Source organism: Solanum pennellii, chromosome 2, assembly GCF_001406875.1.
Source record: "Solanum pennellii chromosome 2, SPENNV200".
In the NCBI taxonomy this organism is placed as follows: domain Eukaryota; kingdom Viridiplantae; phylum Streptophyta; class Magnoliopsida; order Solanales; family Solanaceae; genus Solanum; species Solanum pennellii.
The window spans coordinates 56,411,536-56,432,588 of record NC_028638.1 but is presented as its reverse complement, the minus strand read 5'-3'; the positions used below and the strand labels follow the sequence as shown (position 1 = coordinate 56,432,588).

Sequence of the window (21,053 nt, the reverse complement as noted above, 5' to 3'; positions counted from 1 at the left end):
GATGAATATAGCCTTTTATTTAAGAAAAGAAAATAATTTAGCAAATGCATTTTTTGATGTAATTTTTATAGTTCTTATATTAAAAAACAAGATATTCTTTTGCATAAAACTCATCGATAGTAGGTAGCTATTATTAGTATGTGTTACTCACAACTCAAGCTGTTTCCACTCCAATAATTGGATGAATAAGAGAATATATAATAAAAAAAATCCTTGAGCACTATTCAAGCATTTTCCTGAATGATTTTTTTACGTTTTGATTTAAATTAATCAAATTTTAATATAAATATTATCGGAGAAAAAAAAAAAAAACAGAGATGCTTCCCACCTCTGTTTCTAGTTCCCCAATCCCACTACTCTTTATTTTCTGTATCACCCTTTAACTTTCCCGCTTCTCTCTCTATCTCATGCTTGTGCTTTTTATGTATGTTCGTTCTTCTTCAACCTCTCTGAATTTCTTATTCCTTTTTATTCTTTTATTCAAAATTCATCTGAAATTTACCTTATAAACTTCGAAACCACCATTTTCTTTACCAGATTTCAAGAAAATGAACAATAGATTCCGACAGCCTCCACACCCCAAAAAAGTTGCTTTGAATCCTCAAAAGGTGAATGAATTCTTCTACTTTACTAAATTTTCTTCTCTCTGTTGTGCAACAACTTTAATTATGCTAAATTATTGAGATATTTCTCTTCTTTCTTGTCCCCTTTACTACTCCTTCTTTTTCTTCCTTTATTTGGCCATTGTCTTTGAATAATACACAATCTGTACTGACAAAAGTTATCATCTTTGGATCCAATTTCTGAATTGGACTCATATTCTCAATACCCCTTTTAATTACTCACACAATTATTAATTCTTGATATAGGAGAAGAAGATGGAAATACAGCAAAACAAATTATTGTCTGTAGAGAAGCCCAGAGTTAATCGGCGTCAAGCAGCTAAAGAGAGAAAATTAGCCTTACTACAAGATGTATACTTTATCTCAATTCTTTATATTCATAACATTTAATTTTTCTGATTTTTTCGCGTTGAAATTGGCAGGTTGATAAGCTAAAGAAGAAGTTGAGGCATGAAGAAAATATTCACAGAGCACTGGAAAGAGCTTTTTATAGACCTTTAGGAACTCTACCTCGCCTTCCTCCTTATCTTCCCAAATATGTTAGTACTTGTGGTTCAATTGAAATTTCTAATGATTTTTTTTCCCGTGTTTTCGTTCTGGAAATATTGAGTTCAGTTGAATTGATGAATAATGCAGACATTAGAGCTTCTTGCTGAAGTAGCTGTTTTGGAAGAAGAGGTGGTCCGGCTTGAGGAACAGGTTGTAAATTATAGACAAGGTCTCTATCAAGAAGCAGTTTCCACATGCTCGAGGCGAATTACGGATGATAATCATTTGTCTGATTCATGCCCTCAGTTACATGGTAAAGTTTCTAAGCAAAGACATTCAAGATCATTTTCCATGAGTGAAGTCAATCTCGGATCATCCGTGCCACACTCTTCTCTTTCTCTAGATAGGAGTGCTTCAAGTAGAAAGTTGTTTCTAAAAGAATCAGTGTTTGGTAGCTCCAGAATTAGCTATGATGTAACATCAAATAGCAGACAAGCTGTTATGAAGAGTTGCAATAATGACTCATTGATAGATGGCCTACGAAAAGAGAATCACTCGGCTGAAAGTTGTACTAAGGATAAGCCATCTCCACAGAAGCAAGTGATAAAGACTTCGTTAGTAAGGCCTCTAGTTAAGCCTGAATCAATCAGCAAAATAGCAGATGTTAGGGTCCAGGTATATACCATTCTGCAACCAGCAAGAAAGTTGGCATTTGATGCTTCACATGCGAATTGATCTTAATATAGTTCTATCTGTTCAGTGCAGGGTTGTAGAACAGGCACAAGAGAGCTATTTAGCTTCTTTAGATGAACGAGAATCGGAAGCTGAAAGCACAGAAAACAAAATCTCTGAAGACATTTTGAAGTGCTTGTCTAGCATCTTATTAAGGTTGAGCACATCTAAAGGGAAGATAGCAAATCCAGAATCTATTGGCTCTTTAGGAGCAAAAGTGTTAAATGAAAGCAATGGGGAAAGGGAGTTGCAAGATCCGTATTGCATTTGCTCGGAACTAAGGAAGCAAGATATTGGCGAATACAGATATATACTGAACATTTATGCTAACTCTGTTAATCTAAACCGGAAAATGAATGCTTCGTTTCTGATACACAGACTTAAGTAAGTTCTAGTCTATCTATCATTTTCTAGTAATTATGATTAAGGAGTCTATATATTTGCATGTCCTTAATGTGTCTTCCATTTTGAACCGAAGGATTCTCCTTGGCAAGCTATCATCTGTGAAATTAGAGGGTTTGACTCATCAGCAGAAGCTAGCATTCTGGATAAACACATACAATTCCTGCGTGATGAATGTAAGGGCCAATGTTTTACCCGAAAGTTCAAGTAACATTATACTCGACTTATGAAATAATTCCTTTTTTCACGAATCTGTCAGGCATTTATAGAGCATGGTATCCCGGAGACTGCTGAGCAGGTTGTATCACTAATGCAAAAGGCAAGTTACTCAGTCATTATAATCCATGCTTCGTATATTGCTGATGCTACAATAGTTGATCGATTATTACACGTTCCTCCTTTGTAATGGATCAGTTAAAAGTATATGCAGAGTAGGTTTTCCTGATACAGTGGCAAATGAACTCCGGAATCTATTTAACTTTCTGAATGAATTTCATCAGGCAACAATTAATGTGGGAGGGCATTTTCTAAATGCAATCATGATTGAGCACTTTATCTTGAGGCTACCGTACCACCTAAAATATGTAAGTTACCTTTCGATGTTCCTTAATCTGTTTTGCAATTGTGTGAGCTTAGAGCAATTCTTTTTGAATTTTTCTTTCATTCAACAAACTCTTAAGCTATTTTTCCATCACTTGAAAGACCTGTTCAAAGTCAGCAAAAGACAATGAGCTGAAAGTTCGGAGCGTTTTTGGCTTGGAGTGGTCTGAACCTCTTGTCACATTTGCACTCTCCTGTGGAAGTTGGTCCTCCCCTGCAGTAAGTTTATCGACCATTTACATTACCTTTTCAGTTTTTTTGCAAAATCATAGGCTTGACAATTCATTTTCCTGAGCTGGAAACTTCAAAAAGTATAGCTTTCTGAATGTCTACAAACAGGAATGACGCCATTTCACATATTAAGAAGTAAAAAAACATAATGGTTGAGAAAAGAATTCTGGCAAAATTAAAGAAAAAGCATTGTATAATGAGTCGGTTAATCATTCATCTCCTGAAGTAATTCTAAAATCGTATGTTGTGATCTTTAAACTTGGTGTTAACATAATGTTTCAAGTCTTGATATTATGTCCAAGTAATTCTAATTGTATGTTGTGATCTTTTCCATACTGAAGGTGAGGGTTTACACTGCATCTCAAGTTGAGACTCAGTTGGAAACAGCAAAAAGAGATTACTTACAAGCAGCAGTTGGTATTTCAGCAACAAATAAGCTCATTATCCCCAAGTTGTTGGATTGGTATCTTCTTGATTTTGCAAAGGACTTGGATGCATTACTAGATTGGGTGTGCCTCCAGCTACCAGATGAACTTAGAAATCAAACTATGAAATGCCTCGAGAGACGGGGAAGAGAACCCCTTTCACAGTTAGTTCAAGTAATGCCTTACAATTTCAGCTTCAGGTACCTCATACACCTATAAGATATTCTCATGTGTCTCAGCTTCCACAAGTTCCAGAGTACTTGCTCAGAAGACGGAATAACATTTCAGAGGGAAGTGTTAATGGAACAAAGTATAGGATTGTAGAAAATTTAGTTTATGAAATTCTTTGTATCCCTTAGACACCTAGAGTTCATAAACTCGACGAGATCATTATCTCTAGAGTAAGCAAAAATGTTGCTTGCTGAAACACAAGATTTGGAATCAGAATATATGTGATATGATTACTTGTAGATTGAATTCTGTAGCCAAGGTTGTGTTTCATTCGACTACTCTATTTTGGTCAGTGCCATAGTATATTGCTGTCTCAAATTTGTGTCAAGTCTAGAAGAGTGTTTGGCTTGACTCTGATAAATATAAAAAATAACTTTAATAAGTTAAAGAGATGTTTGATAAGCTAAAAAATAACTTAAAATAAATCCAAAAACTAGGTCTTCCCACCTATGTTTTATTTTTTTGACTTAAAAGTTATTTCAGTTTGACTTTTTATTTTTAATTTAAATAAGTCAATCTAAACAGGCTCTTACTTTTTATTTGTGTTCTATAATTTTTCAGATATTTTACAAGAAAATTTGTTATACCTATTCTGTAGTACTTTTTTTCGAGTCTTGGAAAATGTAATTTTATTTAGATGCATCAATGCTGTTACTATAAATGCAGCGATCTATTTTTCGTCATGATATATGTTCAGGGGTATTTTAGCTTCAAATTGTGTTAAAAGGAACAAATTTGACGCCAAAGGAAACTTATAGAGATCATCTTGTGCAGTTATAGCAAGACAAGGCACCATAGTAACATCTATACAAATGGTTGTAACAACAACAATTATATTCCGTGTAAGCTCAAGTGGCACATGGGAATATAGTCATTGTAGACCTAAATAATAAGATCCAAAGAAATCAGTGTTTACAAGGACTAACATCTGTGGGAAAAATAAACATCATGATATGTTCAAAAAAAAGATGTATTTAAAGAGAAAAAACCACACAAAAGAACACCCGCCGCTAATAGCAAAATTTTCTACAGGAACTGATTGCTGGAATTAGTTGCACACGGCCAAACTAGACAAGGGAAAAGGAGGATAGGAAAAGATGATGTGGAGGGAACAAAAGAACACCAAATACAAAATGGATGATTACACTATGTACAAACAATTGCACTATGCTAATGCCAACATCACAACCACCAAGCCCAGAATTTCTGAGGAAGTTTTGTTTCAACCGGTAATTTCAGCCAAATGGAGAGGGAACAGGAACCACAAGTGCATCCGATCTTTTAATGCTACCCATACCACAAATAATACAGCCAGGTGATGACAGAGCAGAGAACTTGGCTCCACATAGGTCGCACACATCATAACCAATGGTTGATAGACGGCTAAGCGTAGCAGCACAGAACTGGGATGGATCTTCTTGTGGATCAATTGACTTGTTGGACAACCCCCTTTGAACACATATGTCAACCAAGCTCCTCAATTCGTCTTGCTTGCCTGGAGGTGCCTTAGATAATAGAAGTTCAAGCATCTGCTTGGAATAGCCATAATTTTGTACGTCCATGTTCCTCTTGATAGCAGTTCGAATACAATTTATCCTGTGCTTAGCGAGAAGAGGCAGTGAACCCAAGTGTCGAGACAATCGTGCCATTTCATCCTTTGCACTGATTGCACTTGGCCCCTGAACTCTTTGCAGTCGGCTGATTTCCTGCAATGAAGTGACAAAGGACTCTTAGATGCCATTTGACCATTGAATATTTTTTACTTCTTTCTAGAGTTGAATTTTGGAAATCATGTTTGGCCACAAAATTTCGGAAAAATTAGGAATTTACCAGAATTTGAAAAACACCGAAAAGCTGACCTTTTTTGTACTGCAAATCACTATAAAAAAAATAACTCTAATTTCCAAATAAACTTTTTTTTTCTTTCAAATTTCACAATTTTCATGGCCAAACAGGCTGAAGCCACCCATTCAAACAAAACAAAACCTTGAAATGGAAACCAAGTAATATTTGTTCAATATTGCTGTTGGCTAGTAAATAAAAGGTTCTCTTCAGCAATGAAGCTTAGATTTCAACCTAAGTCACCCATACACCGATAAATACATCTCCCCTTCCCGCTCTTCTCTCTTTAATCATCCTACCTGATTTACAAAGGCTATCTCAAACTACGTCCTGCATATGATGTAAGGACAAAACATAACTAGCTAGTGGGTTTGCTGCATTAAATTCTAATGCAGAAAATTCTATTGAGAAGTTGAAAACAGCTGCATTTTGGCATGAAACATAAGAACAGAAAAGAAGGGTTAGCTAGACTCCTACTTTTCTTATAGAGCTAATTGCGCTTTGTTCCTTGCAAATTCTAAATTTTAATCCTGGTGTTACCTGACTACACATATTTAACCTTCTAAAACTAAGATCCTGTTTGGATTAGCTTAAAAGTGGCCAAACCTACTTTTACGTCATTTTTAGCTTTTGGACATGTTTGGCAAAGTTATAAATGACTTTAAAAAAAATTTTAAAGATAAAAGTAGGTACTCCTCTACATATCATTTTTAACTTAAAAGTTACTAAAGTTGACTTTTAAAACGTTACTTTTTTTTTAAGTTCAACCAAACGGACTCTTAAAAGTACAGTTGAGCACTTTTGGTACTTCCGCTAAAGATCTCTGTAAATATTCAATTTTAATCTCAAGACTAGTGGTATTAATTCAACCCACATGGTGAAGTAGTCTATAGTGGTGATAACAAAATGGTTGTTATCTTGAAATATAAAAAAGATGTCAATATCTGTCCTTAATGTTAAAAGAAATGAAGCTAGCAACTTGTATTAGGAGCAGATTAGATTCACTTGGTAACTTCTAATGCAGTAGTCTACAAAGAAAATACGTGGCGTCAATTAACAGGGACAGAAACAGGAGGAGGCAAAACAAAAAAGTAGAGACTGTAGCTATTTGGTAAAGGATTAAGGTACCTGAAGCAGAGTGACTGCAATTTTGTATTGGGCACATATTGTAGCTTGAGCTTTTATGTCAGCTCCACGAGATTGATCCTTAGCCAATGCTAAGAAAGCTTCATCAAAACAGGATAATGCATCTGGCAGCTGATTTTGCTCAAGATGGGCAAGACCAGTCTTGAAGCAAAGTGGAGCAACAGCCCCACGAGGAACCTATGACAAAGAAATATGCACATTGTAAGAAAATGATGAGGATTCTAACTTGGACATATTTGACCCCAAGACTTTCAAGTTTCAACTAACACTAGTGCTCAAGGACCTCCCCAGTCGTTCTCAGTAAATCTTTGTCGTATTTAGTTCCTTGAACCTCCATGCAAGGAGAAGATTTTAGAGAAAATTGTTACTCCCTCCGTTTCAAAAAGAATGTCCTATTTTCTTTTTAGTTTGTTTAAAAAAGAATGGCCCCTTTCCTTTTTTGGCAACACTTTAACTTTAACTTTCCACGTGGCAGGTTTAAGACCACAAGATTAAAGGGCATTTTGGTACATTTGACATAACTTTAATTTAGAACCACAAGATTAAAAGTCTTCTTTCTTTTCTTAAACTCCGTTCCAAGTCAAACTAGTACATTCTTTTTGAAACGGAGGGAGTATTCAAAAGCTCAAAAAAATTCTGTTGTATGTAATCATATAGCAATAGTTCATAGGTCTCCCTAGCTTCATCAGTTTTTCTTCCGCAGACTTATCTACAATTCCTCACTTTGGAGCATCATTGCTCCTTGTCCCTCTTGGCAATGTGATTTTCCTCTTGTTTCTTCTGAAGTGAAGCACAAATGAGCATATCGCCAATCTGTCTTTTGTTTTTTGTCAGACAGTGAAGTAGAATCCACCCATTAAGAAGGTTGAAACCCTAAATATATACACCTTAACAGAATCAGTATGCTCGTTGCAGTTAAGCTTAATTATCTATCTTCTTAACCTTTGACTTCAAATTTCTTATCCCTAACCCATCACTTGTTTAATCCTGAGTTGCAATGATACAATCCAAAAATGAAGGATTTCTGGTAGCACTCAATTTTCTCAGCATCCTTGCATCTTTTAGTACAAGGGATTTCCCTTTACTAGGCCAAATCAATCACATGAAGATTGGTCAAATTAGACTTAGGTAAGGTAATTGATTTTTCGAAAGCACACAAATCCATATCCAAGGAAGCATTATCTTTTCCCTATATAGAACGCTCAATATTCAACCATGAACTGTGACAACAGATCACTGAACATCAGCAATTGAGGAAGGGTCCTGAGGCCTCACTGTACCTCCTATACTCCAGTGAATCAGAAATATCAACTAATAATTACATAACGGCCTCACCAACTTAGAGAAGAATCTGATGACAAAACCCAACACTCTTAGATATATAAATAAGCCAAGCTATCTGTGCTTTAATTTTACAGTTACCGCAAACCCAAAGCAGTCCTACAAAATTCTTCATGCGCTATTATAACATATATGGCATTCAAAAGGCCAATTTTCGTTCTTATGTGCCAGCATTTGCACATAGAAAAAACAAAAATGTTAATGATTACCATCAATCTTCCCATTATTACTAATGATTAGACAAGTTCAATATGAAGGCAGGAATTGGTAATAGTTTGGTACCATCAATTTCCTAATTATTTACAAGAGTGGAAAAGAAAACTTACTTGTCCAGGACGCACAGCTTTTGGAGGAGAAGATGGGCGTGCAGAAGGTTGTCCTGAACCTGGAGCTTCAAGAGAACTGAGATCAAGAGGTTGGTTGGACACGGGAGGTTTTGACATCTGAACATGAGGTTGCAGACCAGAAGGTTGAGCGAACTGCTGCGGAGGAACACCACCATCAGGAAGACCTACCACATCAAGTGAAACAGGTCGTTGAGTAGCTTGAGGGGGGACACCACCATCAGGTAGACCAACATCAACTGCAGATGCACCACCCTGGCTAGGCTGCATTTTAGTGGCATCAGCACCTTGAGAATTTTGATCCAGCTTAGAAAGGTAAGTCCCAGGAGGAGGTAATGATGCCGCAACATGGACGGATGATATAGTATTCTGGAAGAAGTCCTCCGGAATGGGCCCTGCAGCAACTCCAGCGCCCACTGCCTTAGGAGCAAGATTCGGCATAGATGCAGATTGTGTCAATGAATTTGTTCCAAAAGGATCAGCAGATGTTGAAACCACTGGAGCTGTGACTGACCCATTGGTTGCAGAAGAAGGTGGAGGTACAAGTAGGCTAAGTTCTGGAGATGAACTAGTTAATGATTTTGTTCTACTAATCGGCAGGCCCAGCTGTTTTGTGGCTTCTTTTATCTTGTTCACATCCACTGTAGCAGATGTCACAGGTTTGTCTCGAATTCTTATGTGTAATTTTTTTGTTTTTGATGTTTCTTCTTCATCACTGCTGGTACCGTCAGCAGCAGACCCATACAGTGATTTCTTGAATTCTTCTTCTGCTTTTGTTTGCTCATCTACCACACCAGAACTGGCAACTATCTTGCCAAGGCTTTCTAGTCCCATTAACATTTCACCCTCAGGCAACCCTTTAACCTGGTTAGCTGCCGATGCAGCTAAAGATTTTTGAGGCTCATTTGCCTTGTCTTTAGCATTTTCAGCTTTGAATGCCTTCACCAAACTATCTTCTCTCACTTCCACGATGTTACCTCTTCCTTTTATCAAACCTAGGTAAACACCTATGTGATCCGTGACAATTGATGGAATTGTGCCATCATCGGTTCTCATGTACGGCATCACCTCAGCAGCAAGCTCCCACTGAGGAATGCTCTTCAGATTGGTTGGTGTCTTGATTTCCCAATTACCACCACCCCATTCTGATCCTTTAGGTACCATACTTTCAGCTGCAAAATTTGCAAAGATACCTTGTGTCCACCCAGTTGAGCGCACCCGAAGGATCCTTTCACAATACCGTCGTAATTCTGAGTCAGCACTTTCATCTTCTAGTTTCTGTGCTAGTCGCCGCATAGCACTTGGGTTAAGGTGGCATATAAATAGGTCAAGCAAGCTTTCATAGTCTGATATGACTTCAAAAGTTTCTTTAGCATTGTCAAACTGAGCATATCTGCAAACATATTATAATCCAACATAAGAATGAATACTAAAAGATGCTGAAAGCCTGAAACAAGAATGTGCATATCAAATTTTGCATGAGTCTCCCGGAGAGTTATCTAAAAGTTGGACATGTAAAAGTATGGCAAATATAAACTTAATGGACGACATAGATGGAAAGAAACTGCAAACATCACCAAAATAGAAATTGTATCTTATTAATTCACAACAGACCACTTTTCCAAACACATTTTAAAGCGGCACAATCTCCACCATGGTCAATGATAAAACAGTTCTAATTGAGGAACACTCAAAAGTAGCAGCATTTTGAAAACCAAAAAGTAGCTGCTACTGTTGTCACATTGGCATATTAGTTTTACCCTGAACCTAGTCTCACATTTCTGTCATATTACCTATCCTACTGAATCAAAAAAATGTCACACTATCCGTCTCAAATATTTGGAACAAGCTACCCATGTAGTTTAAGACATAGGCAAAGAGGGCTGGCATCAAAAAGTAATGGAACGTGCTCTGACAAAGACTTTTTATATATTGATCAGTTAAGTGCATAAATTAAACTGGAGGAATTGTTGACCGGCAAACACAAAAAAGACACGAAAGAATAAGATATCGATTTGCATGACGTAAGCATGTATATAGAGCACGTCAAAAGAACAAAACCAAATAGATCTCGTCCAAAATATATAGAAAAGAAAGAAAAAAGGCTAGTAATGAAACTTTAAAGATCCAGACATGATTCTCTACAATTTATATAGAACTTATATGCACGGTTTCTTGCCACCACATTAATAGATTTTAATTTCACAACAAAAAAAGAAGCAGATGTCACTATTTAATATAAGTGATGGTAAAAAATCTACTCCACGTTCAAAACGGTTATATAGCTTAGAAAATAGTTACTACATGCAAAATAGTATTAAAGAGAATGTAAAGCTGCAAATTGCAGGAAAAATCCAAACAGGTCAAACACCAAAGCCTAAAAAGGAAAGAAGAAAAACAAATAGCAAAGACAGGATGAAATGAATTCAAGGACATAGCATATAGTTTAGACGTTTTAAACAGAATTATAAAACATTGCCATGATTACATACTTTATACAAGCATATCCCAACTGGCGGAAGCGCTGGAACAAATGTGAAGTTGGGGGGCATCTTGGATAATCTCTTGAACGCAAAAATTCGTCCTTTAAGACAGACAGTGCAGTAGAAAATCGGAGCGCCTTGATTGCATAGGTACCTCTCAATACCTACTCAGGTTAGCAAATATTAACACAAAGACAATGCAAACTTAACACTACATATTGTTCTGCATACAGTTGTGTGTTGAGGGAAGGTAAAGTACTAATGAGTTATTTCAAAATTTTGAAGTACATCTGGAGAAAGCAAAAGTGATGATGTACTGGAACCTTCCCATCCACTTCTGGAGGGCTTCAAATGCTAGCTAACATGGTGGGGGTATCTAACACTCCACATTAACTTCAACTCCTCTTTAACTTCACCTCAAACAAGCAAAAGATGAAAAACAAAGGAAGTTGGTAAATAATTTTTACCTGAGTGAATTGTGGGCCTGACTGGGATAATGAAACAGCAAGATCACCACAAACTGGTGGACCTCTAGCAAGTATGTCAAGAGATCTAGGAGTTATTCGTAGACTGTCAAACCTTCATATAGAAAAAACCAAAAACTGTCAAATATTCTTGTACCAACAGGCTTTTGTGCAAGCACTCGTAGTAAAATTACAACCAAAAATCTACAAGAAAACTGCCATCATGTCGAACAAGTACCTTCCGCTCCCATTTTAATTCAACTACTAAAGAAATCTGAATATACACACTAAGATATCTGAAATATATACATCTTTAAAATCTCTTGATAGATTATACAATATCCAAATTCCAAGAATGGAATGAAATGGGCCCAGTTGGAGACTGACTAGTTTGGGTTTGAGAATATTGATTGACTTTTGAAGGATCCCAAGTTCCAAGAAGACCTATGACCTTTTTTTAGCAAAACATGTGGAATCTAGTAAAAATTGAGTTCTTCAGAATTGTCGCATACAACAGATTTTCCCTTATCCTATTTTCAGATCTTTCACATTCACAATCCACTGAAATTTTCTAAATACAGTTCTCTAGCCTGCTATTCAATTCTTGCCTCTTTTGGCAGTTGACCAGATACACCATAAAATTTAGACCTCATAACCTCCACCAAAGGACAACATTAATGATTAAAAAAAAGCATGTCGCTATGATTAGCTATGTAACTAACGAAGTATTTAAGCAAAGGTGATTCATTCGACAAAGAATTCAAAAAACAAAAATTAAAACTACTTGAGTCAATAACTACATTTCCTGGTTGGCGATATATTATAAATGTTAACACCAAGAAAGAACTAAATAGTACAATCAGAACAAACATTTAAGCAACAAGAAAGAAACTAAAAATGTCACACTAAAAGTGTTTAACAGTTTTTTTCTTTTTTGAAACTGGTAACTTAAAGGGAAAAAAATTGTAGAAGGAAAACCTTGAGGTTATCTGATATAGGATCTCTGAGAGATCAAGCTTCTGTTCAAAATGTTGTTGCATTGTGGAAAACCCAACAAGGAGAGGTTCAAGAAGTCCAACAAGGCAGTTTTTGATTTCAACCCCTTTCTTTTGCCTAGGATTTATATCTGTAGGGTTAGCAAGCAGCAGCCGATCATTCAAAGCTCCAAGCAGTACTGCACAAGGAAGCCAGGCAGGGTAAGTAGTTAAGCACCCAAGGTTGCACGAAAAAAGATGTAGCCAACAGAAAAACGAATACACCAGGATAGCCCCAAAAATGGAAACATGTACATGCAGTTTGGAGCAAGAATTAGGTATCCACCTGCATTAGGCATGCTAATTGAAAGTATAGTCCTCACTTTGCCATCCCATCCAAGCACACTAACAGCAGTGGCAGTCGAAAAAAGAAGTGCAGGCCCAAGCCATAGAATAGATCTATAGTATCCAAAAAGTTAAGTATCCAAGCAAATATAGAATAGCCTACAAGAAAGATAGTAAAGAGGCAATAAAATAACTGGAACATAAAAGGAATGCATCCAAGGATATTGAAGGAAGTCCTTTGTCAAACTTTGTAGAACTGCATGCCAGTATATCTAGATCTGCTGAAACAATAAGCACCCTATGTGTGGTCAATACACCAGCAACGTAGCCCCTGAGAGTTTCTTGCCATTGCACCTGGAAAAGAACATACTTGAGAATGAAGTAGTTCTTGGGAGAGAAGCCATAATATACAGGAACAGGACTCAATATGTGCAGTTGCTAATTCTTGTATTGGAATTTCGTTAAATAAGACTCGATAGAGAGAAACATAACCTGAACCATTTACCTGGAGGACAATCTCATTTACTTTCAATTTGATAAATTTTCTTCCTTCTGCTTTAGTTGATATGTAATGGCCATCAGCATTTGAAAGGCGGTAATTTTGAACCAGTTTTACTAAGCCAATCTGATCACCATGGGAAGCAAATACCAAAGTTGATTCTACATAATCAAAATATTCGGATCAGGATTGCCACAGCAGATTACATTATACATTTCATGAAACCCCTTCCTCGCATACCTATTGGAGTTGAGAAGATGCGATGAACTTCAGTTTCGAACATAAACTGCATTGGACCCTTACTGGTACCATCAGTGTCAGTAGACTGGTTTTGATCAATTGCTCCATTCTTTTCATCTAACACTTGCAGAGCAGTTCCAGGCAAAATATACAAGGACAGCCCAGTCTTATCCTCATCAAGAATTGCATAATGATTCTCATTAGGCCCAATAAAGGCAGCATCTAGACCTGGAACATGGCAAAGGAGATAAACTCATCAAGTATCAGAATAATGAGCTATGGCGGAACCTGTTTACATATTAAGAAGCCAAAACTAAAAGCTCTGATAGACGGTGAAAACCTTTAATCGTAGTTCCTTTACTATTAGCAAGTTGGGTATCTGTATTTTCCCAATAAAGAACCACTTCATTTGTAGCGCCACTAAACTCATAAACGATGAGGAATAGGTGCTGCTTTTTACCATAAATGATGTACTTTGGATGAAATTCTACATTTCCAGGAATCTGTAAGAACAACTAATTTGTCAGTTTCAAAAGTGCAATAGTACTGTTGAAATATACTGCTTCAACATACTAACTGAAAACAATAATTAGGTATTACCGATGGGTAAAGCTTCTTGTAAACATTTTCTACTCCAGAAGACAGATTGTATGCCATAAGGTTTGAGCCTTCTACATAGAAAGCCCTGACAGGATAGTGAAGAACTCTGTTCTCCTTATTGAAAAAATTTAGATCCAGATGAAATGGCTGCACAAGATAGCTAATTAGAGATATGTCAAGCAAAACAATGTGAAGAGGGCAGAAACTTAAACAGTTGATAATAATTACCTGACAAACTGGGACATCTCTCAAATAATGTTTGGTATCCAGAATTGTGATGAGAGGTAACCGGGAAATTGGAACAGTTTTTGCATGACCTTCCATAAAATGCTGCCAAAAGAAGTTCACAAGGTGACTTTTTCTTATAAATATTGACTTCTTGCCTCAAAAGGCAAGTTAGTGTTAATTTGATTTTAGAGGAATGTTCTTCAGAGGAATGTACGCTTTGAACAATGAAAACCAAAGTGACCCCAGTGAAACGTAACTGGTTCTTCAAATTCAACTTTGAGGCTTTCAAGTAATGTCGGAAAATTATTTGCATATTGCATGCTAAAATTAGTTATTTTATTGCAATTCGTCTATGATAGTACTGATTGAATATTTGGGATTTTTTTTCAATTTTGTAAACTGTGCACTTCATTTCTACTTTTTTGCTTCAAGCCCCATAGACCTTTTAGCTTTTTTGGTAGATTTTTTGTGCTTTCACATCTAAAAATAATGTCCTAAACAGCGCACAATCATTTCATCTGTAATGCAATAATTAGATTCAGCAACACGATGAAGGTCAATTATTGAGTTGATGATATGATAAGACTGACTTATACACTCTACGTATAAATAATATAGCTTGCATGAATAACCAGTCAAATCTAGTTCTAAAGTTTTTTCATGTGAGTGAAATAAATGGTATAATTGATGGCATTAAGTAGATGCAAAATTACAAATGATGTTACATTAAAACTGAGTTAGCTAGCTCCATAGTATAAACAGTTCTACTCTAGGATCAGGGAGCAAACAAGATGCAAAAAATTATCATAATCTACATGGTATACAAATTTCTACTAACACTTCATTCACTTATTATTTATAAAAAAGGACAATTTATTTCCCTGGTTGATAGTTGGTTAAAAACATAATTAATATGTAAACGTGTAACATCTATCATGCTTAAACTTTTAAATCAGGAGACAGATTCAATATGGTACTAGAGCTGGCACATCTTGTAAGTATCACTATCACACGTCATAAAATTCTCACATGATTGGCTCAAGAAAAAAGATAAACAGTATCAGAAGAGTTATTTTAAAGACATAATTACATAAAGTAATGTCTCGTTTTAAAAACTTTTAAATGAGAAGGTATATAGTATACACGATTCAATAAAACTCCATTTGTTTCTTAGAAACCTCATGAAGAAGTGTCGAAAGGCGCAGAGGTCATTCTTATAACTTTCTACTTTTCACTAAGATTCAATAAATAAAAAAACTAAAAGATATGGTGAAACTTGCAATACTTCAATCTTAACAAAATTAAGTGTACCTCCCCTCCTATTAGAATTTCCACATCGATTGAGGGAATAAGTTGTCTCTCTACACGATGTTGAACAATCATATCACCTAATGAGCTAATTTTTTGTGTTGAATTATACTCAAGGTCCATTTCCATTTTCTTAACATGGCATCACAGTCAAACTCATCTTTTCCTTGATTTACCCAATGTTGAACTCCCAAATTCTACAGTCCAACACTCCAGATGCCAATAATAAGATGAGCTAAACTTTTGGAGTAGAGTTACATCTAACAATCATTTTCTTAGCAACTCCAATGGATAAATATGAAGGAACTCCCTTTTACTTTAATATGTCATTACAAATACCTTCTGTTGTAATAGTTTACCATCCCCAAATGCACATCAATAATGCCCTTCTTATTACTTGCCACCGCTGTCCTGCATATCTCTAACCCACTATTAGCTAGCAATGCAACTCCTCACAAATTATGAAGAAAGTTTGGTTTAACTGAAAATGATTCCATTATTTACTATCATAGAAAAGGCAAGTATTATTTTTCAAACAATCTACTAATCTCCTCAATCTTTTCTTTGATGATTATGGTGTGTGTGTCAGCTTGAATGCACCTTTGTTATTCCACAAGGTACATGCTACGTCCCACCAATACATAGGGTAACTTTGTCAACTGAAGTTTAGGCGGATGGAAAGAAATCAACTAGGATTTTTGTAGCCCCCTCAAATTTTAGGAAAGATCCATATAAGATAGGCCATACTTTCCAAAGAAAAAATTGTGAAACAAAGAGAAATGGCTTACGCTATAAAGAAAAGCCTTTCTCGCTATATCCGAAATTGTGAGCTGACTTTGTCTGACACAAGAAAATTAACCAAACATTAGTTGTAAAAACCTTGTGGCAACTCAACAGATAAGTAGTAAAATCGGAGAATTAAACAAGTAGACAACGAGAAAAATTAGCGAACCAACAAAAGTTTTCAAAGAGAAGTTAGTATAATTGCTATTTACTAATAAAGATCAAGTATTCCACGTAATGTAATAGAGTTCCCAAAATGGTTAATATGACAAAAGGATAGGCTACACCCTACAAATAATGATTGATAACTAGGTTTCTAGTAGATGGCTGATAAACTGATTTGCAATATATATAATTAATAAATGGACATATGTTAAATGTATAATATACACTCAGACTACAGAGGTGAGGATCGGGTGTCCTCAGGCTACAAGAGATAAATTAAGCATACCAAGTTCTTCAACCTCGCCAAAGATCAGTCAAGCAATACGATGAAAGATGTCTATAGCCTTACACCACCAAGAAGACAAGAAAACCACTCTTATCACCACTTCTGTGGTGTGATTATCTTTTTGGAAGTCAAGATATATTTTCTACTTTCTATGTGACTCATGTGTATCTCCCATTGTATTTATGTAACGGTCACTTAAGCTTAGTTTAGTGATGAGGAATGCAATTTAACCCTTTCAGCATTACCTAGTGATGAGAAAGCACTTCATTTTTGGCATAAAGAAGAAAGCAATCTCCTAGTGCCTGTAACTGTTAGGATTTCATTTTTGTAGTGGAAGCAGTATCCTTAGTAGGTTTGATAGCTGCTCTGTAACTGTAAGGGTTTCATAGTTGGATCGCTGCCCTTTCTCTCTGTATTTATAGTTTTAGCACTATCCTAATTCCTAGTGCCTTTTTCTTTAATACTCAAGTTATCATTCTCAAGGAAAAAAATGGTTACGTCATCCCTTGTCGCTTTTGAACAAAAAATTACCAACCCATCCTCCTTAGCTGAAAAACTGTGTAAATATGAATGTCCATAAGAACAGTTAGATAGTACCAACATTTTTTGATATACTTACAGGTCACAACTAGGGTATCCTGAATGTTACTAGTTCTGATAGAAAGTGAACAATGCTAAGGGCCTAAGGCTAAATTAACTCACCCTTTCAAATAATGCTCTTGCAGCTGCGCTTTAAGTTGATGATCAGCTAATATTCCGGATGAACCAAGGGCTGAGAGCTTTTCCTTCAAGACAGAGGCTGTTCAGGATCATGAAGTTAGAACAACAAGGTGAAGATACAGATCACTTAATACGGCAGTTATATCAATGTGATCACAATATCACCTAAAACCACTTTTAAAGTACATTTATTTCAAAACACCATATTTGGATTACATATTACTTTATTTTATTTTTGATGAAGTATTGATACTCTCAGGCTCCCCCTTGGATACATGCTATACAAAAGTAGAAAGATTACATTAAGTATAGTCCTCTAAAAAAAACACCATCATCTACACTAATAAGAACCTTGTATGATAGCACTAGAAGTTCACCAAACTCAGAAAGGAACATACTGATTGCATATTCTAAAGGAAAACAAAATAACAGCAATTAGCAATGCCTCTGCAGTATCCAATTGAAGACTAGAGAGAGGATAAAAGTAAAAACAATAAGGAAAAACAGGTGCATGTAAGCCTCAGCACACTCCTTCCCCCATCAACAACCCAAGATTTGTTGAGCACTTAAAACAGAATCAATTACATGCACTGAAAAATCGTTACAAATTCTATTATTTTCCAAGATAATGCACACATAGCAATAACAACAGTACAACCGCATAAAAGAAGTTAGATAAGCTGATGGGATCAAAACTAGAGTAACTAATCGAATCAAGAGATTGTAGCCAATTCCAAAAATAATTTTCTTTGCAAGATCAAGCACATAGCAGCTACAACAGCACAGGCACATAAACAGCATTTCGGACACTGTATTTTTCATGATTAGGAAACTCTGTTAAATCATATAAAAAATGAAGCCCAGGTCCCAGAGAGATCAAATGAAGAGATAATCAATACTTGAAGAATATAAGACCTGACTTCATAAGCAAATCTGAATAAACCTTCATTGATTATATAAATGCTCTCAGTTTAAAAGGAAGGACTAATAGAACTTGAGACTTGCATGATAAAATGAAATCCATGATAGCTCCAACATAAGATATGGTATTGAAATCTTTGGAGAGGTGAAATAGCTGATAAATATAGGGAAATAACAGAGGGATCGAGAACTAGAGATGTCACTATGCCTTTTGGATGCAGACTGTGGAGAAACATACTGAAGGGATGGGAAGATTTTAATGAAAATATCTCATTCAAGGTAGGAAATGGAAAGAGAATCAATTTGTGGGAACATACGTTGTGTGGGGATAACTTACTGAAAATTGAATTTCGGAGTCTGTTCCGAATATCATGACAAGAAGACTTGACGATCCAACAAATTAGAACACTAAGTAGCGACTTTTTGAACTTTAGAAGGGATTTCCACGATTTGGAGGTGACTGAGCTTCACAGGTTGTCGGCCATTTTACACAGGCAAATAATTTCGTTTGATAACTCTGATGCTTTGCAGTGGGGTTTGGGGAATAATGGAGTTTTCTCTATGAGAAGCTTTTGGTTAGGGTTTGTATGATGCAATATGGACACCACATGTGCCGAGGAAGGTGTGTTTTTTCTCTCATCTGGCTGCTAGAGGGGTGATCTTGACGGCACAAAATCTTAGAAAGCAAAAGATTGTCAACGTCAGTTGGTATTACATATACGTGGATCATTGTCTCCTACATTGTGTTTTTACCATGAGGTTATGGTGGACATGCTTTAGTGGTTTGGAACTTTTGGGCAATGCCAAATATTGTGGAAGACTTGATGTTTTGTTGGAGGACGAGAAGTAGGGCATGTAATGTGATTCCTCTAACGTTGAGTGGGTAGTTTGGAGATAGAGAAATAGAAGAGCTTTGAGGGGGTAGAGTTGAGTTTTACTCTGTACAGTAGTAGCCCTCAGTCTCTTATTTTCTTTTGGTACACCCATAAAGTTCCTAGTTGTATAGAATAACAGGTGGACTTTGTAGAGAATCACGTCATTTTTATAATTCTTCTCTTTTTGGTAATACCCATTGTATACAGCCAATATTGTGGCCATGTTAATAAATGAAATACATTTAACCTGATAAAAACAAGAAGATATGATATTGAAGAAGCACACAACAAAATTCTTAGTTTAGAAATACCTGAAGATCCCCTTGCACCTTGCAAAACTGCAAATAATTGTTTCCTTCCATCCCTAGTAAAAGCAGCTCTATTTTTTCTATTGTCAGCACCAGTCAAATTCTGTAAACAAACACAGAAATGTCCTGAGTGTCAACACAAGTCGCAGGTATGTGACATAAATCGAAATGCTCACCATAAAAAGCAATGCAGATAGATTTAATTTTGGATGAACTTCTAAAGCCCTGATCCGAGGAAGTGGATAAACTGCTTCTCCTCCTTGCTGAGATAGAATTCTTGGGATGTCAATGGATTCAATTGCTGCGACGTAGCAGTTATTTTATCAATACATAGCATATCAACAGAAAGGATCACAAAGACACATGTAAAAAAGCAAATACAAACTCCTTCTGTCAAAGTTCAAACGTCAAGTACATATGTTGGAGTAGCAGACTAGCAGTAGAACCCAAACTCCACTTGTGAAATTTAACCGGGTATGTTGGTGTTGGTAGCAGTAGAAAAAAAAAGATATATACTCCATTTCAATTTATACAAATTATTTGACTGGGCATAGAGTTTAAGAAAGAAAAAAAAAATTGAGACTTATGGGTTAACAATGACATTTTTTAGTTATAAGGCTTTTAAAACTTGTGGCCCTAAACATGCAATAATAACATTTGTGTGGCTATAAAAACTTCTATAAGGGGGTAAAATGGAAAATTGAGATGGAATCATACTTTTTTAGAATGAACAAATACGGAAATAGGGTCACATAAACCAGAGGGAATAGTAGTTATTGGTTGGTTCGATCTAGAAAATACAACATAATGTACTGAATATGACTTTACAAATGTATCTTGTATCTTCAAAGTAGGTGAAGTTATGTACAAAAATATTTGCAATTTATAAGTGGATAATACTTTCTGTTCTTCTGGATGTTCTCAAATAGAAAAAATAGCAAATAAAAAAAAACAAAGAAAAAGAGTACTATTTGAGAACAAGATCCATGATGCGCAGTGTTAGTTCTAAATTTTGATCAACGGTTTATGCATGTCATCCTTGCATAGGGGTCTCTCTATCATTTCAATTTTATTGGATGTCCCTGAAGAAATGGTAAAGGGCAGCCTGATGCATGATGCATCCAACATAATGCAAGCATCAATGGTTGATTCCCAGGCTCAAACTCGTGACATATAATTCACACTGAGACAACTTTACTGTTAGAATAGCTTTGCTTATAACCTCACCCAAAAAGAGCCTAAACTCTTAAATATGAGCTTTTTATTTTTTTATCAAGCAAAATGAGTTTGCTCTTTGTCCTATTACAGAAGGAATCCTTTAATAAAAATCTTTACTATCTCCCAATTGACTCTTAAAACAATTGACATACATTGGAAGCTCCTAATTCATGTCAAACAACTTCACCCAAAAGTGATCTCAAGACAATTTCATTTGGGGGGGGGGGGGG

The 21,053-nt window shown here is 36.0% G+C and overlaps 2 protein-coding genes across 4 annotated transcripts in view; one reads left to right on the top strand and one right to left on the bottom strand.

The window, feature by feature from the left end:
- Positions 1–336: 336 nt before the first annotated feature.
- LOC107011674 lies at positions 337–4,011 on the top strand. 2 transcript variants are annotated; one of them, XM_027914811.1, is made up of 11 exons: positions 337–424; positions 538–608; positions 870–974; positions 1,046–1,162; positions 1,260–1,787; positions 1,873–2,228; positions 2,323–2,422; positions 2,506–2,565; positions 2,747–2,830; positions 2,949–3,065; positions 3,419–4,011. In XM_027914811.1, the coding sequence occupies exons 2-11, from the start codon at positions 549–551 to the stop codon at positions 3,719–3,721; spliced, it is 1,830 nt and encodes a 609-aa protein (XP_027770612.1). In that variant the 5' UTR covers positions 337–424; positions 538–548; the 3' UTR covers positions 3,722–4,011. The 2 variants fall into 2 exon arrangements, with proteins under 2 accessions (XP_027770612.1, XP_027770613.1); XM_027914812.1 differs by lacking the exon at positions 337–424 and having other exon boundaries at positions 587–608; positions 870–1,162; positions 1,239–1,787.
- Positions 4,012–4,536: 525 nt separating this feature from the next.
- The window catches only part of LOC107011004, a 22,151-nt gene continuing 5,634 nt past the window's right edge, over positions 4,537–21,053 (bottom strand). For both annotated transcript variants that reach the window (XM_015210303.2, XM_015210302.2), the window contains 17 exons: positions 19,782–19,906; positions 19,609–19,708; positions 17,484–17,580; positions 16,336–16,387; positions 14,240–14,341; positions 14,012–14,158; positions 13,752–13,914; positions 13,412–13,639; positions 13,178–13,332; positions 12,898–13,026; positions 12,674–12,791; positions 12,332–12,527; positions 11,357–11,468; positions 10,899–11,053; positions 8,389–9,799; positions 6,704–6,898; positions 4,537–5,439 (listed from right to left, as the gene is read on the bottom strand). In XM_015210303.2, the coding sequence (XP_015065789.1) occupies positions 4,969–5,439; positions 6,704–6,898; positions 8,389–9,799; positions 10,899–11,053; positions 11,357–11,468; positions 12,332–12,527; positions 12,674–12,791; positions 12,898–13,026; positions 13,178–13,332; positions 13,412–13,639; positions 13,752–13,914; positions 14,012–14,158; positions 14,240–14,341; positions 16,336–16,387; positions 17,484–17,580; positions 19,609–19,708; positions 19,782–19,906 (3,956 nt within the window). In that variant the 3' untranslated portion in view covers positions 4,537–4,968. The remainder of the gene's footprint in view (positions 5,440–6,703; positions 6,899–8,388; positions 9,800–10,898; positions 11,054–11,356; positions 11,469–12,331; positions 12,528–12,673; positions 12,792–12,897; positions 13,027–13,177; positions 13,333–13,411; positions 13,640–13,751; positions 13,915–14,011; positions 14,159–14,239; positions 14,342–16,335; positions 16,388–17,483; positions 17,581–19,608; positions 19,709–19,781; positions 19,907–21,053) is intronic.